The sequence below is a fragment of the Hipposideros armiger genome, unplaced genomic scaffold (assembly GCF_001890085.2).
Source record: "Hipposideros armiger isolate ML-2016 unplaced genomic scaffold, ASM189008v1 scaffold_82, whole genome shotgun sequence".
Taxonomy (NCBI): Eukaryota; Metazoa; Chordata; class Mammalia; order Chiroptera; family Hipposideridae; genus Hipposideros; species Hipposideros armiger.
Window position 1 is genome coordinate 3,302,874 of NW_017731432.1, and position 21,551 is coordinate 3,324,424.

Consider the following 21,551-nt stretch of genomic DNA (forward strand, 5'->3'; position numbering starts at 1 on the left):
CTTCTGGCCACTCACGCTGGCTGCTGGTTACACACAGTAGCCCATGGCAACCCACCTGTTGTCGAAGGCGACTCACGGCAACCCAGCTCCAGGTTAAGCTGTTGTTCAGCATCTCAGCTGTGGAGGGCAGCGTCACTGGCCCTCATATGTGGGATCCGAACCAGGGCCCTCTGGCATCCCAAGCCAGCTCTTAACCAACGCACCACTCGGCCGGCCCAGTTGTTTTGCCTTTTAATTTATCTTTTATTCTAGGCTAATTAAGTTGGGTAGATCATATTTAGATAAGTAAAACAATCACAAAATGAGAGAAGGCAATATTTGATAAGGCATTAAGTAGGATATGATCAAATGTGAGATATCTAGGAGTCTTCTAATAGATTCTTTGTTGGCCCTATTGGTAGATATATGATATATAGATTAAGGAACCAGATCAACTAGATTCGAAGCCCCAGCCCTACCACTGTAGGCTGTGTAGTCTTATACAAGTTAATTTCATGTTTGTTCTTCTTGAAGTTATATATGTGCATAGTTCAAAGAGACAATTCTACAAGGCTTGTTATCAACAAAAATGGACAACAAAAAAAGCACTCCCCCATTACCACCATGACTTGATTTTCTACCTCCCATAGGCATCCATTTTCAACTCTCTTAACTTGTTTGTTTGGTATTTACCTACACATCTCTAAACAACATAAATTGCCAGTTCTTGGTATTTCTACTTTGAGTATTACTATTGACTTTATACAGTGGAAGATGAAGATTTAGTACTCTATCTCACTCACTACTCCTCCACCACAGTCCATCCTTCCCTTCTCCTAATATAATTACAGCGACATTCAGTCTGCATTTTATGACCATGAAAATGCTGTTTATAGATACCATGATTACTGTTTTTTCACTGCACATTTTGTTTTTCTGAAGCCAATTAAAGCGTTGCTTTTAGTTTTGCTTAGTTTTCTATGCACTTATCACTATACAATCCTAATCTCTTCCTCAGTTGTATAAATCTTTTCGCCGTATGTTCAAACACATTAGGTAGTCTGTAGTTTCATTTTCTTGATTAAATCTCTCTAGGAGCCTTCTGAAATGCACTACTCTGGACTGTTTGCTTTCTGTCCCTTGTTGCCCAGCTGTGGTCTTGAAGTCTCCCTTCACCATCTTCCTCTTGTGGTATATCTCATTTCTTGGATTCCATGGCTTTTTTCATCCTCTTCTTCCTTTAGTGGAACACATCCTCCACTAATTTCCTGAGAAAGGATGCATGAGAGGTAAATTTTTGAGACCTTGACTATATGAAATGACTTTATTCTAATCGCATTCTTAATTGATAGTCTGGCTAGATATAGAATTCTTGATTGGGAATTATTTTCCCTCAGTATTTTTAAGATATTGCCCACTGTATTCTAGGCTTTCAGTGTTCCTGTGGAGGGGTCTTATGCCATTTTAATATTTTACTATTTGTATAAAACCTGTTCGTTATTGTTCTCTCTGGAAATTTGACTTCTGAAATTTCATGATGATGTACCTTAGTGAAGGCTATTTTTGTATTGAGTGGTACACTCAAAAGGCCATTTCAGGTGAAAAAACTCAAGTCCTTTAGCTATGGAGAAATTTTATTGAATTATTTCTTTGACTGTTTTCTCCCATTATTATTTATTATTATTATTTTTTAGCTGAGTCATCCTGCCACCTGTTGGCAGCACAGCGGCAGCTCAGCTTGGGCCGTGAATGGAACCGGCAACCCTGTTGCTCAGAGCTCTCACTCTTGAGTGAGCTCTTAACCAACTGAGCCACTAGGCCGGCCTTCATTTTTTTTCTTATTTTCTCTTCACAGAACTCCCGTATTTAGATATCATGTCTCCTGGACTGGTCCTCTAATATTTAAAAAAGCTTTCTCTTCCATTTTTCATCTTTGTCTTTTGCTCTACATTATGAGAGATTTCCTCTACTTATTTTTCATTCCTTTTTATTTCTGCTATCATGTTTTTAATTTCCGAGTTAATTTTTTATTCATTAAATATACCTTTTTTTTTTTTTTTTTACTTTTTCCCGAAAATGACATATTTTACCTGTTTCATGAATAAAATATCTTCTTTCTGAGGACTTTAATGATTTTTTCCCCAAGTTTTCACCTCCATATATATTTTCTGTTTTTCCACATTGCATTTATTTTTTTATTTGTTTTGGTCTCTGTCTTTACATTAGACACTTTCTTCTAATGCAGTGGTTCTCAACCTGTGGGTTGCGACCCCTTTGGGGGTCAAACAACCCTTTCACAGGGGTCGCCTAAGACCATGGTAAAACAAAGAGATATTTACATTACGATTCATAACAGTAGCAAAATTACAGTTATAGGGTAGCAATGAAAATAATTTTATGGTTGGGGGTCACCACCACATAAGAACTGTATTAAGGGGTCGCGCGCGGCATTGGGAAGGTTGAGAACCGCTGCTCTAACCTTGTGATCTTGGCTGTCAGCTAAGAGTGTGGTGTCTTGTTTTTAGTATTGTCTTCTCTCCCACTACCAGTGGTACCTGGTGCTGCCAGCAATTGAGTCTTTAGGGAGTTCTATAGTGTATTTCAGGTTACATTTCAGCTTTCCCCACTGCTAGTGTAGGGTTCAGCTTTCTTGGGTTTGCTGAGTCAGCTCCACTTGTTTGCTTTCCAGCTTCCAGACTTTTGTTGCTGGTGTTTCCTTGCCTGTTTTCTTTGTTTTCATGTATTTCAGCTTGACAATAAACAATCTTTTCTGTCATTTAAGGGGTTTGGAAGGGATCAGAGGTATGTGTGTAACCTAAATCAGTGTTCAGCCTACTATGGTTCCTGCACCCAACTCAGCCCTTTACTATTTCTAGGGCACCGGTTCTAAAACTTTCCTGTACCCCTGAAGTTCCAACCCTCATCCTACCATCTCACTTTCAGTTTCAGCTCATGCCTAGTTCCGTTTTCATTCCAGCTGCTTCTGTGGCACACACAGGGAATTGTAAGCAGTGCCACCCTTTCTCCCTTCCCCCGCCTCCTAGGGGGCAGCAGCTAGTAGAATTCTAGCTACTCCCAGACTTCCTGGTCTTCCTGTGGGTGCTGATGCCCCAGGGGGCGTCCTGTCCCTGATCCTCAGCCAAGTGCCTTTTGTCTCCTGGATGACATAGCAGTTTCTTCCTTATTTCATAGTGACTCACTTTTTTAAAATGATCTTTGATGTGTCAAAGCCTTTTTTGAAAGTCTGAACAGATTGTATTGACCAGCTCCCTTTTAGTCACATGCATTTTTACCTTCTGAAAAAAATCCTAATATAGTAATTGCGTATGATTTTACCTTCCTGAAATCCCACACCCCTCACTTTACATGCTTCATTGCCTCTCTTTAGCTGTTCCCATCCTGCCAGCACTCCCTGTCCTATAAGGTCATCTCAAACCAGCTCATACGCTCTCTCCTCTGTGTCTCCCCAGGTTCTCCCAGCGAAAGTGCTCTGTCTTGCATCTGAACTATAGCAACTTCTCTAGAGGCTTGTAGTATAGTTACTTGTATCTCTGTATTCTCCTCCTAATAGTTCATAAACTCTTTCATGTCAGAGACCATGCCTAATCTTTTCGTTCAGTCCCTTGAGCTTAGTAAAAACTCTATATATGTTTGGTAAGTCAAATTAATGAGATAAATCTAAGAAAAAACTTCTTGAAATAAGTCTCCTATATCAACAGCATCCACTTAACTCATTCACAGCTGAGTCCCTACAATCTGATCACTGTACAGAAATTGTTCGCACTAAAGTTATAAGTGCCCCCCGGTGAATAATTCTTTGGTTTCTTTTCATCCATCAGCTTCTTCCACCGCTTTGCCACATTTAAATATTCCTTTCGTCACCAATTCTCACCTCCTCTGGCTTCTTCTATCCTGTTACTCCTCTCTGATTATTTCACTAATTTTCTTCTGTATACCACATTCCCCTAAATTAATGGTTTTGTTTTATTTTGTGTCCTCAGACTTTTGTCTGTGTATCTTCAGGAATCTCATTACTCAGGCTTTATTTGTTTGGGATTGGGGTTGAGAAGGAAGAAATCGAGGGGCTAAGACTAGGGGTTAGATTTCCAGCCCCAGGATCTAAGCAGTGGAGAAAGTAGAACAAGACACAGGTAGCCATATGGGCACTAATAAACCCCCAAAGGTGAGAGCTCGTTTATAAAGCCGGATTGGAGAACACAGCTTAGACCCAAGGTCTCAGTAGGGCCTTCTACTTCTTCTGAGATTCAGGCTCTGTGGGGTGAGTTGTGGTTGGAGCAGGTCCAACCTGCTGTCAGGTCCACCTCGTCCACCCAGTCATCAGGAAAGCAGAGAGCACTCCAGGGCATTAAAGCATGAGGACTGGAAAGTAGAGGAGGTGAGCCCACTCAGACCATAGATAGCTCCAAGATAGCAAGAGACATAAAAGGAGAGTCTCGATTATAGGTCAGGCCTCCAGGGAACCGAGGAAAAGCTAGACCCTAAGGTGTCATGGAAAGATGATCTATGGTACAGCCGGCTGCCACAGACGCACTGGAAGAACATTCTGGAGCCAAGGCCGCTCTTTAAGGTGTCTTGTTGCCCTCAACAGCAGGGTTGTTGTTCTTCACTCTGATGCTCTGCCCCTAAGGTGGGCTTTAGGGCCCAGCGTCAAGTCCATCCCATAGCCTCCTGGTTTCCACTCTTCTTTGTTTGTCTGCTTGTGTCTCCTGTCAATGGCCCCCACTCTGTACTTCCCAGTTCAAGTCTCTAAAAGGTGAAACCTACCTGCCTCATAGATGGATCATCAGTTTATGGAGTGCCTTCTATTGGGTCAGGTACTCACCTGTGGTCCAGTTGTCAGTAGCCAGAGGAGGGGCAGAGTCATGCTGTGTAGATGAAGGCCACTCCCAATCAAGTAACAGTCAACATCTATTTGCAAAGCCCAAAATGTAGATATAATCCTCCTTCATTGTCTCTCACGCATGTCTCAGCAATCACTAGTCCTGTAAATTTTCCCTTTTAAACATTTTTTTTTTAAGATTTTATTGGGGAATTGGGGGAGGGGAACAGACAAGTTGCTGTCCTTTTTGTTCTTCAGTCTAGTTGTGGAGGACGCCGCTTCACTGGCCCATGTTGGTATTATCATTGCGCTCTTCCCAGATGAGGTAGTCTCTTGCCGGCCATTGAACGACAGCTCACACCAGCAGCTGGCTGCTCACGCTGGCTGCCAGCCACTGACGGTAGCTATGGCAGCCCACTGCAGCAGGGGCTGCAGTCTATACCTTTGCCGGTGACTCAAGGCAGCCCAGCTCCAAGTTGAGCTGTTGTTCACTATCTTAACTGTAGAGGGCAGTGTCACTGGCCCACATGTGGGATCCGAACTGGGGCCCTGCTGCTCAGAGCTGGCATCCCAAGCCAGCTCTTAACCAACGCGGCACTCGGCTGGCCCCTTTCAAACATTTTTAGCATTTATCCTTTTTTCTTTATTCTTGTTTGGTGCCAGTGCCTTGGTTCAGGCTACCATCACTTCTCATCTAGAATGTTGCCTTCTCCCCCTTACCAATCTCCCTGCCTTCAGTCTCTCTCCCCTAATCTACCTTTTACTCTGTTACCAGAATAGTCAATTTAGTTTCCACAGAGCAAAGTTTATATTTAAAAATATAAATTAGGGCCGGCCGAGTGGCTCAGTTGGTTAAGAGCTTGCTCAAGGGTTTGAGCTCTGAGCAACAGCGGTTCAAGTCTGGCCCAAGCTGAGCTGCTGCTGAGCTGCCAACAGGTGGCAGGATGGCTCAGCTAAAAAAATTAATAAATAAAATAAAAATATAAATTAGATCATGTTACTAAATGGTTCAAAGCAGGGGCTTTTCACTGCTATTGAAATACAACGGAGGGGCGGCTGGGTGGCTCAGTTGGTTAGAGCGCATGCTCTAAACAACAAGGTCGCTGGTTCAAGTCCCTCATGGGATGGTGGGCTGCGCCCCCTGCAACTAGATTGAAAATGGTAACTGGACATGGAACTGAGCTGCACCCTCCACAACTAGAATGAAGGACAATAACTTGACTTGGATCTGATGGGTCCTGGAAAAAATACACTGTTACCCAGTAAAAATAAAAAATAAATATATATATATACACACACACACAATGGAGATGTCTTCATGGCCTCCTCCATAAGGCCTCCTATGGAGCTAGTTCCTGTCTTCCTCTCTGACTTTATTTTCCACCCTCCTCGTGTTTTCTATGGTCTGTGTTCCAGCAACACTGGCCTTCTCTCTGTTCCTTAAATGTACCAAGACTTGCTTTTTCTTCTGCCTAGAATTCTTTTACCCTTGATCTTTTCTTGACTGGCTTCTGTTTACAGATCTCAGCCCATATGTCACCTCCCCAGAGACGAAACATTCCTGAAACACCCTGTCTATAATAGTATTGCCTGTACTTCCACCCTTGGTCACTATTACATCATTGAATATTCTTCATACCATTTGTCAGTGTCAGGAATTATTTTGTTCATTTATTTGTTTACTTGGTTTTTTTTACTCTCCCTGACCAAAATTTTAATTCCTTGAGAGCAGGAACATTCTTGCTCTTGCTTACCTATAAGTCCGGTGTGTAGTAATTGCTTAATAAATACGTTTAAATTAATGAAGAATGAAATACCTCCCTCATTACTCTTATTTCCATCCCTATATATTACACTTCTCCCCAGCTTTATTGTGATATAATTGACAAATAATGTGATGATTTGATATACATATAAATTGTGAAGTGATTACCACAATGAGGTGAGTTAGCACATCCATCACCTCACATAGTTACCTTTTTGTGAGTGTGTGTGAGAACATTTAAGATCTACTCTCTTAGCAGATTTCAAGTATACAATACAGTACTGTTAACTACAGAACACTTAGCTTTATATGTGTTTTTATTTTACCTGTTAGCTACTTGAGGGAGCAATTTTTTAAAATTCTTACATTTCTAGGACTTACACGTGGTGGCTAGCAGAATATATGTTTTGAATGTGTGCCATTACAGGCAGTACCTGAAAATATAGCTGTTCACTGCATCATTCGAGCTTTGGAAACCTCTCCAATGACTGGAAAGCCTGAGCCCCATTCTTCATACGCCCTTTATATTCCTTTTATCCACTTCAGAAACCTGACACAGGAAACATCTGACCATAATAAAAGATTTCCAGTGAATTCTAAGTTTCCTCATTGAACAAAGAAATGTGCAGCAATGCCCTGTTGTACTTTGGTCTAGAATTGGTCTGTTCGGTCACTTGTGCAGCACATCACATGCCTGCCTCTGGCCTGGGAGCCAGGAACAGCTGGAGCCCGGGCTGCTTGAAATAAAAATGACAAATGTGTTACCCCGAGAGGGAGAAGTCTGGATATTCTTGCTCTGTTTTTTGCAAAACAGACTTCGTAACTTGTTGAATACCGAATTTTCCCTGTAGCTGCCAAAATGGCTTATAACTAAAATGATCTTACATCCTTTAGAATAAACAAAAACAATGATTGGTCAAACTGATTCTCAGGTCTGTGTCTTTAATGCTCAAAGTGATAGCTATCAAAATTTATACAAAACATGAATATGTCACTAACTTCCTCCTGAAATTTCTACCCTCTTATTTGCATCTTGTGCAATTTAAAGACGTGCTCTTGGGAGCATGCCATTACCATGGAAAATAATATTTGCAAAAACTCTGACTTTTCTTTCCAGTAAGGCTGTCATCTGTTTGGTGCTTACCCCTGATCCAACTATTTTTATTTTAAGTGGCTCTTAACTTGTCTGTCTTCCTTGGCTACAAGGCAGAAACCCTTATTCGGTTCCCTATCTCGGGTACAGGCATACCTCAGAGATATTGCGAGTTCAGTTCCCAGACCACCACAGTAAAGCGGGTGTCACAATAAAGCAGGTTGTGATCTTTTTTTGCCTTCAGTTTGTAAAAAAAAAAAAGCCACATCTGTGAAGTGCAATAAAGCAAGGTATGCCTGTATCTGGCACAGAATAGGTACTTGATAATATTTGTGGAAAGGAGGGAAGATTTTTTTGAAAGCTCAGTCTATCTATTTAGGAATTGATGTAGCTGAGGTATATTTAAGTGGCATGGAACATAAGGCTACCTCAGTAACGAAGGAGAAGAGCTGAACAGTTTTGCAGCATGTACAGTGAGTGATGAAGGTGGTCAAGAACTTTCCATCCTTCTGCTTTGATACCAAAGAGTTAGCTTAAAATCCTGGAGCTGGACTAGAGAATTCTTTCTTTTTTTAAAACCTTTTTCCCTGATGCTATAAGTAATACATGTTTACTATAGAAATTTTGTAAAAATACAGAGAATAAATATCACCTATAATTCTTTCTCCCAGAGACAACCACTGTTAACATTTAGGTTTATTTTTTCTTTTAGTCTTAGTTTTTGTCCTTCAGTTAACATTTAACATTTTTCTTTATGTTTAGATTGAAAAGTTTAAGAGATTATTTTAGGGCAGCTTGTGAATACAAAGAAGGTAAATTGCAATTGGAAAAATACTTGTCAGCTGCAATAAAAATTTGAGGTGCTGTTTTTATTGTTCCTCTGGGTGGTCAGCTCCTCTGAAAGCCTTTCCTAATCTTCTCCGGGTGAAAGTGATCTCTCACCTAGGAAGCTCCTTGGGCATTTTTCTTATTCCCCCTGCACTGATTTGTGGGAAAGCTTTTATCTTCCTAGGATGAGGCCAGGCTTGAACCTCTGAAACTTCCTGGTATAAGGACAGTTCAGGGTTGATTGACTTCATCGAGAATCTATATGCATAATAGATTTCCCCCAACGTGTGAAATATCACTCAGATCTTTGAACGAAAGCAAGGACATTTACGAGTTTATTCCTTTGTTTAATAAACACATTGACCACTTTCTGTGTGTGAATTAGTCACTGAGGTAGGCATCAAAGCCTCAAAATGAATAGACAATCCTTGTCCTCAGGGAACTTGCAGTTCAAGGAGAGAAAAAAGAGAAGTAAACAAGGGTTGTAATGAGGTATAATAATGCCATAAAAGCAGTGCAGCTATGGGCTAACGAAGAGAATGTACAGAGTTAATCAAGAAGGCTTCAAGAAAAGGGGATGATTGAGTTGAGTCTGAACGGAAAAGTGGGGATTTTTATCATGCAAACAGGCAGAGAGAACAGTGTGTCCAATGTCTGAAGGCATGAAGGTGCTTGTTTATTTGGAGAAACAGAAGCAGTTTAGCATATCTGGAACATGAGGTACATTAGAGGTGGCAAATGAAGCAAAATGGTGAAGACCTTGAATTTCAAAACTTGGACTGTATCTTACAGGCTACGGGAAGCCACTGAAGCATTTTAATCAAGAGCAAAGACATAGTCAGGTATACATTTTAGAAAAATTTTGCAGCGGTTTTATACAGGATGATGGAAGTGGGCTAAGTTTGGAGGTAGGGGTCTGGTTAGAGGGCTATTAGAACAGTCTCAGCAAAGAAGGATAGGCAGAGGTCCAGAAAAGGCAAATCTATAGAAACGGAAAGTAAATTAATGGCTGCCCCGGGCTGGAGGTGGGAACAGGGCGTGACTATAAATGGGCTTGAGGGACTTTTTACTGTGATGGAAATGCTCTAAAACTGTACATGGTGAGGATTGCACAGCTCTGTAAATTTTCTAGAAATCATTGAATTGTACACTTAAAATGAGTGAGTTTTATAGTATGTAAATTATACCTCAATAAAGCTCTTAGTGAGAGAGAAATAGGGAGAAACCGGGGCATCTCTTCTGAAAGGACAATAGCATTGAGCGGAGACGGATGTGAGAAACACTGATAAAGAAGCAGAATTTGGAAGAATTAGACATTGATTGTATCTCACACGATGGTCACCTATCTGTTCAGCCAGGGGTCCTAACTGTGCTTCTACATTTTTGTTAAAAGAGGTCAACCCAACCTTTTACTTGGCAGGTTTCAAAGCATATGGATTTGCCCTCAACTAGCAATACAGAATATCTGCCTCTGGATTCTTATAAAAAAAAAAACCGTATCCTCTAGTTGTCTGCCACCTAATTCTTTGTAAACACTTGATTGTGAGAAAAAAAAATCTGAAAACACTGTGGTCCATTCATTTCTCTAGGACTGTTATTCAGCAAACAGTTATTGAGTGCCAGATCTCACACTCGCAATGCAGCAGTGGAAAAAGCAGATATCATGTCTGCCCTATGGCGCTTGGAGTCTCGCCGTGGGGACACATATAATTTACAGTTATGATAAATATTGTGTTGGATTTCCTTGTGCCATAAGAGAAAATGACAAACTGAGATCTGAAGGATAATGTTGGGATGCGGGTGTGGCTGTAGACACTGGCCCTATATCCATCCAGCCAGCATTCTTTTGTTTGTAGTAAGTGAGCCTTTTCAATGTGATCCCTTTTTTTTTTTTTGAGTTTCTGGTGTACAAAACAATGCAATCGTTATACTTTTCACTCCTCACGAGGTGACAACCCACCACCCCTCACCTCCCGATATCATTACATATCTATTACAATTCCAGTGACTCCACTCCCCACACTGTACTCCATATCCTGTGACTATATATATATATATATATATATTAAATTATAGTTGACATATAATATTATTCAACGGCAGCTTCAAATGTACAGTGCAGTGGTCAGGCCTCTACACCGTCCATGAAGTGGTCTCCCTAACAAGACATGTGACCATCTGGCCCCCTAAAAAATATTTACATTATTAATTATATTCCCCGAACTGTCTTTCCTATCCCTGAGGCAATATTGTAGTTACCAATTTATGTTGTCTCGTCCCTTCCCCTTCTCTCTCATCCCCAACCCCTCCCAACTAGAATGTGATCCCTTTTGAGTCCGGGGTCTCTGAGGTTACCTTGGGCCTTAAATTATCTTGGTGTCCCTTATAATTGCTCTTACTGAACTGTACACGGGCTTTATGCCATTATTTGGATTGGCTCATGTTATAAGAAACAGCCATCCAAGATTCACAATTACTTATTATAGAAATGTTGTAGAAGATAGCCTTCAAATCATGCAGCACCCCCCTTTATGAAGACCCACAGGGAGATTTTCTGATCACTGTAGAGTATTTGCTTTGATATTTCGGTCCTTTCATTGCTCTGAAGCCATCTTGCTTCAGTTCTCCACAGGTGATGTTCTCTCAGCCTGGAATACCCCATTCCATTCTTGTTGGGTTTAACCCTTACTTCTCCTTTAGCTGTTAATTCAAGTGTCGCTTCTTTAGGGAAGCCTTCCCTAACCAACACCCATCCCCTTCCAAACTAGGCCTAGTTCCTAATAGAAACTTTCATGGAACTCTTTTCTTTTTTACTTAATCAGTTTTTAGTTGAATAATTTGTTGTCTGGTAACTTTTTTTTCTCTCCCAGACTGATGGCAGATAGATCCTTGAGGGCAGAGACCATGCTTTTTTTAATTTTCTGCTGCATTGCAAAGTATAGTGTCTTGCACATAGTAGGTGCCCAATAAATATTTACTGAACAGATGAATGAATGAATGCATGCATTGTGGGCACTGACTTTTGTAACTTCATTTTTTCTTTTTCTTTGGCTGTTTGGGAGCTCAGGGCTCCTTGATCCTAGCTATAGCATTTGTGTATGTCCTCATGGCATGCATTTTGTGCACTAACATTTTCCCTGACTATATAATATTTTTCCCTTCTTTGACTTCATTTTTTTATTCCAATGTGTAGTGTAAATTTCTATAGGCCACTTTAAGCCTTTTGTGGGGGAAGAAATAATAAATAATTGGGTATATAGGTAGGAAAAAAGAGGGAGAAGTCCAAGGGAAATCTTCATGCCTTTAATTATTGGGTTGTTGGAAAAGTCATGAAGTATTTTTTCTATGTTTTTCGTTGCAAAAATGTGTCATGACTTTTCTGACAACCCAATAGATGCAGGAGGGAAGTTTTCTTTTGCTTTGTTTTAATTTTATTTTCACTATGACAAGGACAAATAAGTACATTTGTCCCCTAACCTGGCAGGAAATGCCTCTGAAGAACTTGGGGCATGTCTCTGAGATGTTCCTCCCAGTGGCAGGGGCTGGGCTTGGCCTTCTGGCCCAGTGGACGGGTGGGCACGGACCTGTGGAAGCTGTCTATGCCTGAGTTTCATTCCAGTTGACTTTCCCTTGGGGAGGGTTTGGGCAGAGCCAGTGGGAGCTTGTCTTGTTACTGTAAGAAGGAGAAAGAAATGAACTTGTCCTCTTGTATTGCAGATTCAATGGTTCTATCCTTTGACTCCGCTGGACAGACACTAGGCTCAGGTACCACTCCCTCCCCTTCTATCATCCTTTCAGCACTCAACACTGCCCACATCTGAAGTGGAGCCTAATGAGGTGGGGGGTGTCTGTGGGGGTGAGCAATGTTTATTGAGGACTTGCTATGTGCCGGCACTGTGCTAAATGCTTTACACACATCTCTCAGTGGGGACAGTATATCTTTAATTATAGATAAAGAAACCAATGCTGAAAGAGGTGAAGTAGTTTGTCCAGGGCCCTGATCTCTGTCCAGCTTTGGAGCCCGTACTCTCCCCTTTGCCATCTTGCTGTCTCATACCTTGTATGCCTGAGGTGTCCCCCACCAAAATGCTGAGACAGGAGAGGTCACTGTAAGATACAGTAGACAGAAAGTTTTTATTCATATAGGAAAAGATTGTTCAGTTTTATTACATTAAAGATAAGAACATCTTCATCAAAAGACACCATTAAGAGTGTGAAAAGGCAATTTAGAGCGGAAAAAGATATTTATAACACAAATAACCAACGAAGGGCAACAAAAATCAATAGCAATAAAGAAACAACCCAGTATAGAAACAAGCAAAAGACCCAAATAGGTACTTTATAAAAGAGGAAATCCAAATGGCCAGTAAACCTATGAAAAGGTGTTCGATTGCATTAGTACCTAGGGGAATGCAAATTAGAATTACAGTGAGATACCACTACCTATCTACCAAAATAGCAAAACTTGAAAAGCTCAATGTTCCAGTGTTCATGAGGGTGTGGTACCATGGAAACTGAGCTGCTACTGGTCAGCGGATAAATTGGTTATAACCACTTTGGAAAAGACTGTGTATCCAGCTAAATTTGAATACACTCCCCACCGCCCCATGACCGGCATTTCCTCCCCTAGGTATATTCCATGCATAAGTGGATGCTTATATACATACTAGGATATGTGGACAAGATACATATATATGAATCCATCTGTCATTGAATGCAGCTCAAGGCCTAGACAGAATGCATTTAGCAGCTATTTGAGGACTTTGAATATAAATAGTAGCAGATAGATTAGGGGAAAAGACTAGAATTTAAAGCACTACCACACTGGCAGTGAATTTCTCATTTTTCTTCTGGTCTCCCATGTCCTGGCCTCGAGGCAGATCAAAACCTGGCAGTGGACACCAAGGCGCAGAGAGAATTCCAGAAGACCTCTAGTTATGGCTCCGGGGCTGGAAAGGGGCTCTCAGGCTCAGACAGACAGAGGGGGAAGTCGCAAAGGTTGCTTTTTTATTTCCCCTCGGTTTTCTCGTGCTCTAGTTCCCATGCGTCCCATGGCAGCGGTGGTAGTGCCAGTGGCCACAGTGGGGCCTTCAAGTACCTAAAACCGAGGAAGGGAAACCTTCCTCTCTGGTCAGAGGAGCTGGAATCCCAGCAGGGTGATGTGAAACCTGGTTGCTTTTTCCTCTCTCTGCCTTCATGCTGCTTGGCCCCAGATTTGGGTACACAGTTCAGGAAACAGGTGGCAGAATGTGGCACTAAAAGCCCGGCTTTCCCGTCACAGGACTGAGAAGGGGAGGCCCAGTGAACTGGAAAGGACAGGAAAAGCAGGAGGACAAACTCAGGAAAGTGACGCCATAGTTTTGTGTATGAACTTCCAGGCTAACCCCTGCACTGTGCACGTGTGCACCTGATTCTAACCAACAGACTCTGAGAACTGAACTAAGGAATAGACCACAGCCTGAGTTCCAGACTGGACACTGGGTGGCGCGCCAGAGGATACACTTGAACAGGTTTAGAAAATGGAACTGTTATTGAAACCACAACCCACAGAAGGCTGGTCAGAACTTGCCACCTAAATCCAACCTGGTTGATTGTCTGGTAAAACAAAAATATCAACATTCTCCACTGGATTTATATAAGACCTAAGTTTTCTTAACATAGTATTCAAAACATCCAGTGTAGAACAATTCAAAATTAATCATCATATGAAATACCAGGAAGATTGTCAACCTGCATTATGATCAATAGATACCAGTGCAGAGATGTTGGAATAATCTGACAAAAACTTTAAAATAGCTATTATAAAAATGCTCCCAAAGGTAAGGGCAAACACTGTTGAAATGAATGGAAAGATAGAAAGTGTTAGCCAAAAATAAAATAAAATAAAATAAAAAGATATAAAGAAGAACCAAATGGAGATATAAGAAAAAAATACAATAACTGAAAATTTAAAAACTCAACTGAATGGGCTTAATAACAAAATGGAAATGATAGAGGAAAGAATCAGTGAACTTGAAAATAAAATAATAGAAAATATCCAGTCTGAACAACACAAGAAAAAAGATTTGAAAAGTTGAATGGAGCCTCAGTGACTTGTGGGCCAATACCAGGAGGTTTATCATCTGTGTTATTGGACTCCCAGAAGATGAGAAAGAGTGCAGTACGGAAGAAATATTCAATGAAATAATGGCTAAAACCTCCAAAATTTGATGCCCAAGGGTGGTTTATTCAGGGAATAGGATGTTCAACATTAAAAAATCAATCAGTGTAATCTACCATATTAACTGTCGACAAGAAAAACTAATGGTCATGTCAATTGATGAAGAAAAAGCATCTAACAAAATTCAACACCTACTCCTGATAAAAACTCTCAGCAAACTTAGGAACTTCTTCAACCTGATATAAGGCATCTATTACAAAAAACCTACAGCAAACATCATACTTACTGGTAAAAGACTGCTCTCCCACAAGATCAGGAACCACTAGCCAGTGCAGTCAGGCAAGAAAAAGAAAAAAAGAATACAGATTGGAAAGGAAGAAATAAAACTAACCCTCCTCATTAGACGACATGATTGCCTACATAGAAAATCCCAAGGAATCTACAAAAAAACTAGAACTAATGACAGAGTTTAAAGCAAGATACAGAATATAATATCCAAACACACAAAAAAGTTATTGTATTCTGTATATTAGCAATGAACAATTGAAAATTAAAAAAAAATTTACAGTATCCCCCCAAACCAAAATACTTATGTATAAATCTAATGAAACGTGTAGGATCTGTATGTTGTTCCTTGTTCCTCTCCCATTTTTTTCTTCTCCGTTTATTTAACTTCCAAGCCACAACCTAGGAACCTCCTTGATTGGGCTTCCTCACACTTTCCACTTTTTCTATCTTCACAATGTGTCCTTTGTCCTCCCACTTCTTTTTTTTTTCTCTCTTTTTTTAAAGAAATTTTATTGGGGAACAGTGTGTTTTTCCAGGGCCCATCAGTTTCAAGTCATGTAGTTGTCTTCAGTCTAGTTGTGGAGGGCACAGCTCCTTGGACCATGTGGGAATTGAACCAGCAACCTTGGTGTTGTGAGCCTGTGCTCTAACCACCTGAACTAACCGGCCGCCCCTCCCCCCACTTCTTTTTAGCACCACTGTCCAAGGGACTGTTGTCGTCTCTCCCCTAGACAAGTAACCATCTCCTAACTGGTCTCTCCATGCTCATTTGTTGCCTCCCAGCAGTCCGTTATCCACACTGTAGCCAGAGTGACCTTTTAAAAGTGTAAATCAGATCATGTCTCTCCCACTGCAATCTCTCCAGTGACTTCATGGTGCACTTAAAGAAAAATCCAAGCTCCATGACCTACAGGGCCCTACTTGCTGGCTCCTACTCCAAATTTCTCTGTACTTATCTCAATACTTTCACTTTAGTCTATTCATTCTTCACTGACCTCAAGCCACACGGGCATTCCTACTATTCCATGAATATGACAGGTCCCTTCTGGCTTCAGGGCCTTTGTACTCACTATTTCTTCTACCTTGAAAGCTTGTGCCTCCTCCTTTGCATGACTGTCTCAGGTCTCTGTTCAAATGACACCTCTGCAGGAAGGTCTTCCCAGACTACTTTATCTGAAGTCATCTACTCTTTTGACACCCAGTCCTTCTCTAAGAAAGTATGCCTTTACTCCTTCTTAGCACTTATCCTTCATTCAAATTATCTGCTTATTTACTTGCAGACCATGGGTCTCCCTCACTAGACTGTTGGCTTCATTTGGCCAAAGACCTGGCCTATCTTGTTCTTCACTGTGTCCCTGGTACTTAGGACAGTACCTGGTACGTAACGGGTACTCAGTAAATATTTGGTGGGTGAGAAGTAGAAAAAATAGAAACAATAATGTCCATCACTTAATGGGTACTTAAGGATTACATAAATGATAGCATATCCATCCAGTGGATACTGTGCAGCCATTAAAAATGATGATGCAATTTTATTTTTATTGACACAGAAGATGTAGAGATACTGTTGAATGAACAAAACAGGAACAAACAGCATATATATTGAGGCCCCATGTAAGTACAATTATATGTGCACGTTCACACATGTATTTATAGAAAGAAAGCTTTCTGGGAAGATATTTACCAAAATGTTTGCAGCAGTTAACTTTAGATAGTGGGAGTTTCAGGTGGTTCTTACTTCATTCTTTATATATTTTTTACATTTGGATTTTTACAGTAAGCATGTGTTATTCCTACAACTGGGAAAAATAAAATTATTTTTATTTGAAGAGAGGGACACTGTCTTATTTTATGTAATAATTGCTTGGTGTTTATTTATACTTATAGATCTACCTACAAGGTGGTAAACTCCGTGAAGTGTAAGATACAAACTGCAGAATGAGCCACTTTTTCCTATTTCATGTCCCAGCTGCTCCTTTTGACATGCTGTTCCTTATAATCCTCCTGCAGGAGGCCCTAGCATGGTCTTGGACACACTTGAAATCATGAATCGAATTTAATTCACTGTATGCCCAGCTCTAGACATCTGCTTTTTCCCCAGGACAAAAGGGAGATGGGTGCATGACTTGTTTGCCTTCACTGGGATGGGGCTTCTACCTCCCACTGAAGGGTCCCCTCTCCATTGGTCCCCAGCAGTGTCACACTGGAGAAGAGCCATACTGTGCTGGGATGGAGGGCTCATAGTCACAGGAGACCCTGTCTTATCAGGAGCTTTCTGCTAGGCCTGTCTCCTCCCCCGTGCCAACATGCACTCGTTTCAGACTGGATTTCAGTTTGTGAGCTTCTAAGTTATTTTACTGGGTCAGTTAATTTAGTCTAGGTCAGTGAATTTTTCTGTGTTTATTTTATAGAACTGCTTTTCCTATTTTAGTTTGTCTTTGATTAATTGATCCTGTGTTATGATTTATTTCCCTGGCTTGAAATGATGTGGGAGCTGTTTGCACTTTGGTCAGCCCCCCTCGGGCCTCCATGGACTCCCATAATTCATGTGTGGGCGTGGCCAGGGCCTTCTGAGACCACCATGGGGCAGGGGGTGGGAGGTAATAGCAGATAATTGCTCTCGTGGCAGCTGCTCTCGTAATATGAAGGTCTCCTTTTTTCTTTCTTCTGAGAATCAGTGTGGCATGATATAAAGGAAAGAAGTCTAGAGTCAGACCTGGGTTGGATCAGCAACATCCCAGGTGGTCCACTTATTGGTGGGGTATATTGAACATGTTCTTTCCTGTTTCCTCCTCTGTAAAAAGGAGATTTTTTTCACAGAGTTGTAAGGATTAAATAGAGAGTGTAGGTGAAAGTCCTGAGAGCAGCATCAATAAACAATAGTTCCCCTCAGTTTTCCCCTTCGTCTGGCATGTCTAACAGTCCATTTGGAACTGTTGCCAACTTCCTCCTCCGCCTAAATCATGGCATATATTACTTATGTTTAATATAGCACATGACTTTTATTGGACCTGTGCAGTGTCATAATTTCTTTAGAAGTGAGAGACCAATTTTGGTTAGGATAAGTCCTTATTCCATTTACCCTTCTGCCCTTTGCACTTAGAAATACATCATAGTTCAGAGATTGGAGCCAAAAACCCCTTTAGGAAGATCTGGCAGCAGAGCTCCTTCTATTGGAGTTGGAGTTTTCTTTCCTAATACCGTGTTTCCCTGAAAATAAGACTGGGTCTTATATTAATTTTTGCTCCAAAAGATGCATTTTATTCATTTATTCATGTACAAAAATCTACCCTTATTAAAATACAGTCATGTCTGGCTGACAATCTTAACTGGGGCTTATTTTGGGGTAGGGCTTATATTACGAGCACCCTGAAAATCATACTAGGGCTTATTTTCCAGTTAGGTCTTATTTTCAGGGAAACCTGGTAGCCTATCCTGCCTTTCTGGCTTTTGTGCATTCTAATATAAAGTACTGCAGTTTTCTTTCTTTAAAAAAGATTTTTATTGGGGAATTGGGGGAAGGGGAACAGACAAGTTGCTATCCTTTTGTTCTTCAGTCTAGTTGTGGAGGACGTTGCTTCACTGGCCCAAGTTGGCACCATCATTGCACTCTTCCCGGGCGAGGCAGATCAGTCGCCGGCTTCTTGACGGCTGCTCACAGCAGCTGCTGACCGCTCACGCTGGCTGCTGGCTACATACGGTAGCCTATGGCAGCCCACTGCAGCAGGGGCTGCAGCCTACGCCGTCGCCAGCGACTCACAACAGCCCAGCTCCAGGTTGAGCTGTTGTTCAGCATCTTAGCTGTGGAGGGCAGTGTCACTGGCCCTCATATGTGGGATCCGAACCGGGGCCCTCTGGCGTCCCAAGCCAGCTCTTAACCAATGCGCCACACGGCCGGCCCCTGCAGTTTTCTGATAAAATGAAGTGCATGCTTTTATCCCATAAGCTAAACTTTATGTACCCCAGTAATGTTCCTCAAGCTGGTCTTCATGGGAAATATTCATTGTAGTCACCAGCAGTAGTTATTAATTTAATAAGCATGTGCTTTGCGCAAAGTACAGTGACAGCTGGTGGGAATTTGTGGTGGTTCTTTAAAATGAAAAAAGGAAGTGGATCACTGGGGAACCAGCAATGCCAGGAGCACACCTGGCTCAGGAGGCACACCTTTACTCCCTGAAATTCCATTTTGGGGCCCAGTGTCCTGAAGGTGAGCCTAGAGTAGGACATTGGGTTTGGTGAACTTTCAGGGAGGTCTCCCCTCATCCTAGAGGAGGGTCTCACTGTAGTGTAGTGCTCCCAGCTGCTTACACAGGAGGGCGTAGGTAGAAAGTGATAGTAATATTTGTACAACATGTTAAGAGAAGCGGGAGGGAATTTAGGATTATCTAAGTAGGGCATCATGAAAACATTTATAATTTTCTTTACATTATAGAATTATGATGAGCAAAATGAAATACAAAATATTATGGAATATATTCAGTGTTGAATAAAAACTTGAGCTTGTTTCAATGTTCATAAATTTTTATATCAGGGTTTTGCCTCACAGGTGGTCAGTTTTCATAAATGTTCTATATATGCTTGAAAAGAATATGCATTTTTTTGCTTGTTGGATGTAAGGTACTTCTGTAGCAGCTCGCATTTATTAAGTGGTCTGTTCAAATCTTCTCAGTTCTCCTTGATTTTGTGAGCCTGATTTTTCAGTGGTGCATGTGTTTCCATTATGATGACAGGAGACCCATTGTATATTTCTCCTTGTAATTCTGTTAACTTTGCCTTATACAGAAAAAAGTTTCATTATTAGGTGCATACACACTTTAGTGCCTGGCCTCCTTTTGTTTATGTCCAGTTTCTGAACCTTCTAGGAGTTTCTGTGAGTTAGAATACCAACTTATCCCTTTGAAATGGCCATGGAAGAGTTAATGGTTCATTTCAAAGACTTCAGGCGTCTGTAAAAGCACTCTGTGCATTCGCAGGTCTGACTTGGTGCAGGTGCAGAAGCAGAAGAGCAGAGATTTGCATCACCCATGCCACTTCCCCCCTGGAGCCAGGCAGAGGACACACATGTGCTCCTCCCTCAGGGGTGTTTTGTAATGCGGGCCTTTCCAGCCTGGCTGAGGCAGGAAGCCTATGCCACCAGGCTAAACATCCCTCCCCCCCTGCGCAGCTGCAAGCTTGCTGCTATGACACCTGGGATGAGAGTACCCTCAGGTGCAGGGAGAGCTGTATATGCACAACAGCGCACATTGTGCCTGGCTAACTGGGGAGCCCCAGAGCCTTCTGTGGCAATAATAGACTTGGCATCGGTGGACTGCCAGGGAGACCTAGACTTTACCGCTGCTTCCCCAGAGGTGAATTGTCCCTGAAGAGTTGGTACACTCAAGATAATATTTCCACTGTACAGGCTGAATTCACATGCAACTTCAAGAACACATTTGTGTACAGGGAGATGCTACGGGATGCCTTGCCCAAACCCAACAGTAAGAAGCTGTGCTCCTGCCCTCACAGAGCATTATGCTCGTGCCTTCCTGATCACTTTCTATTCTATTGGGTTGTCGGAAAAGTCATGACGTATTTTTGTTTTTCATTGCAAAAATGCATCATGACACTTCCGACAGCCCAATAGTTTACATTCCCTGAAGATTATACTTAAGCTTTCCTGCTAGTTGGGGACTCTGAGGAACAGATTAGGTCATCAGTAACAGCTTATGACTATGTGGCATATTCAGTAACAGCTTATACCTACGAGAGTTGAGAGCCTCTCAGGTAAGATCCCTGGCTGGGTTGGAGATGGGACAGTCACTGGTTACTCAGGAGCCTCGGGAAGTCTTTGTGGAGAAGGTTAAATCCTTTAAGAGGAGCCACGTCAGGCTCTCCACAGGCAGGTGACTGAGATGTAATCAGCTGTGTAGGCTGGGAGCCAAGAGTGGCCAGAGCAAGGGAAGCTCTGGTGTACAAGGTGGCTGGGCCAGTGACCCAGAGAGGCAGCTACTACTGCTGCCACTGTTAACATGGCCCCCTTGCAGCAAGGGGTGGAGGAAAACAAAGAGTCCAGGACTTAGGGCTACTTAGTAGGCTTCTGTGGTCATTTGGTCACTCCATTTATTCTTCATTCATTTAGCACATTTATAGAACACCAACTCTGTAACAGACTCTATATTAGGTGCTAGAGATACAGATACATATAGTTAGGATTATTTAATTGTAAGCAACAGAAACCGACCCTAGTTAACTCAAAGAAAATGGAATTTACCGGAAGGACGAGGGTACCCACAGAATCAAATTAAAAGCCAAAGAGCTGACCCTCAGAAAGGATATGAAGGGCAGTGCCAGGAATCTAGATTGCAACAAGTGGTCCATCTCTTCCTCATACTGTTTTTCTCCCTGGTGTCACTCAGCTTAAGAGAGAAAGAGTCTAACCAACCTAGCTTTGGCCAAGTAACCTGCGTTTTGGATAAGCATATCCCATAGACAGTCTCACCACTTGCCAGCAATGAGAGAAGAGTAGTTCCCTGAAAGAAATTCAATTTGTAAAAGAGGACAAAAACAACAAATGTGCACTACAGACTCATGAGCCACTAGTAGCAGAAATGTATTAAGT

The 21,551-nt window shown here is 41.7% G+C and overlaps 1 protein-coding gene across 10 annotated transcripts in view; it reads left to right on the plus strand.

Moving 5' to 3' along the window:
* Nucleotides 1-21,551, plus strand: part of ST3GAL3 (ST3 beta-galactoside alpha-2,3-sialyltransferase 3) — a 170,892-nt gene that overhangs the window by 41,395 nt on the left and 107,946 nt on the right. For 6 of the 10 annotated variants that reach the window (XM_019643829.1, XM_019643821.1, XM_019643823.1 and 3 more), the window contains exon 3: nt 12,223-12,270. The exons of the other annotated variants lie outside the window; for them this stretch is intronic. In XM_019643829.1, the coding sequence (XP_019499374.1) occupies nt 12,223-12,270 (48 nt within the window). The remainder of the gene's footprint in view (nt 1-12,222; nt 12,271-21,551) is intronic. 10 annotated transcript variants of the gene reach the window in all.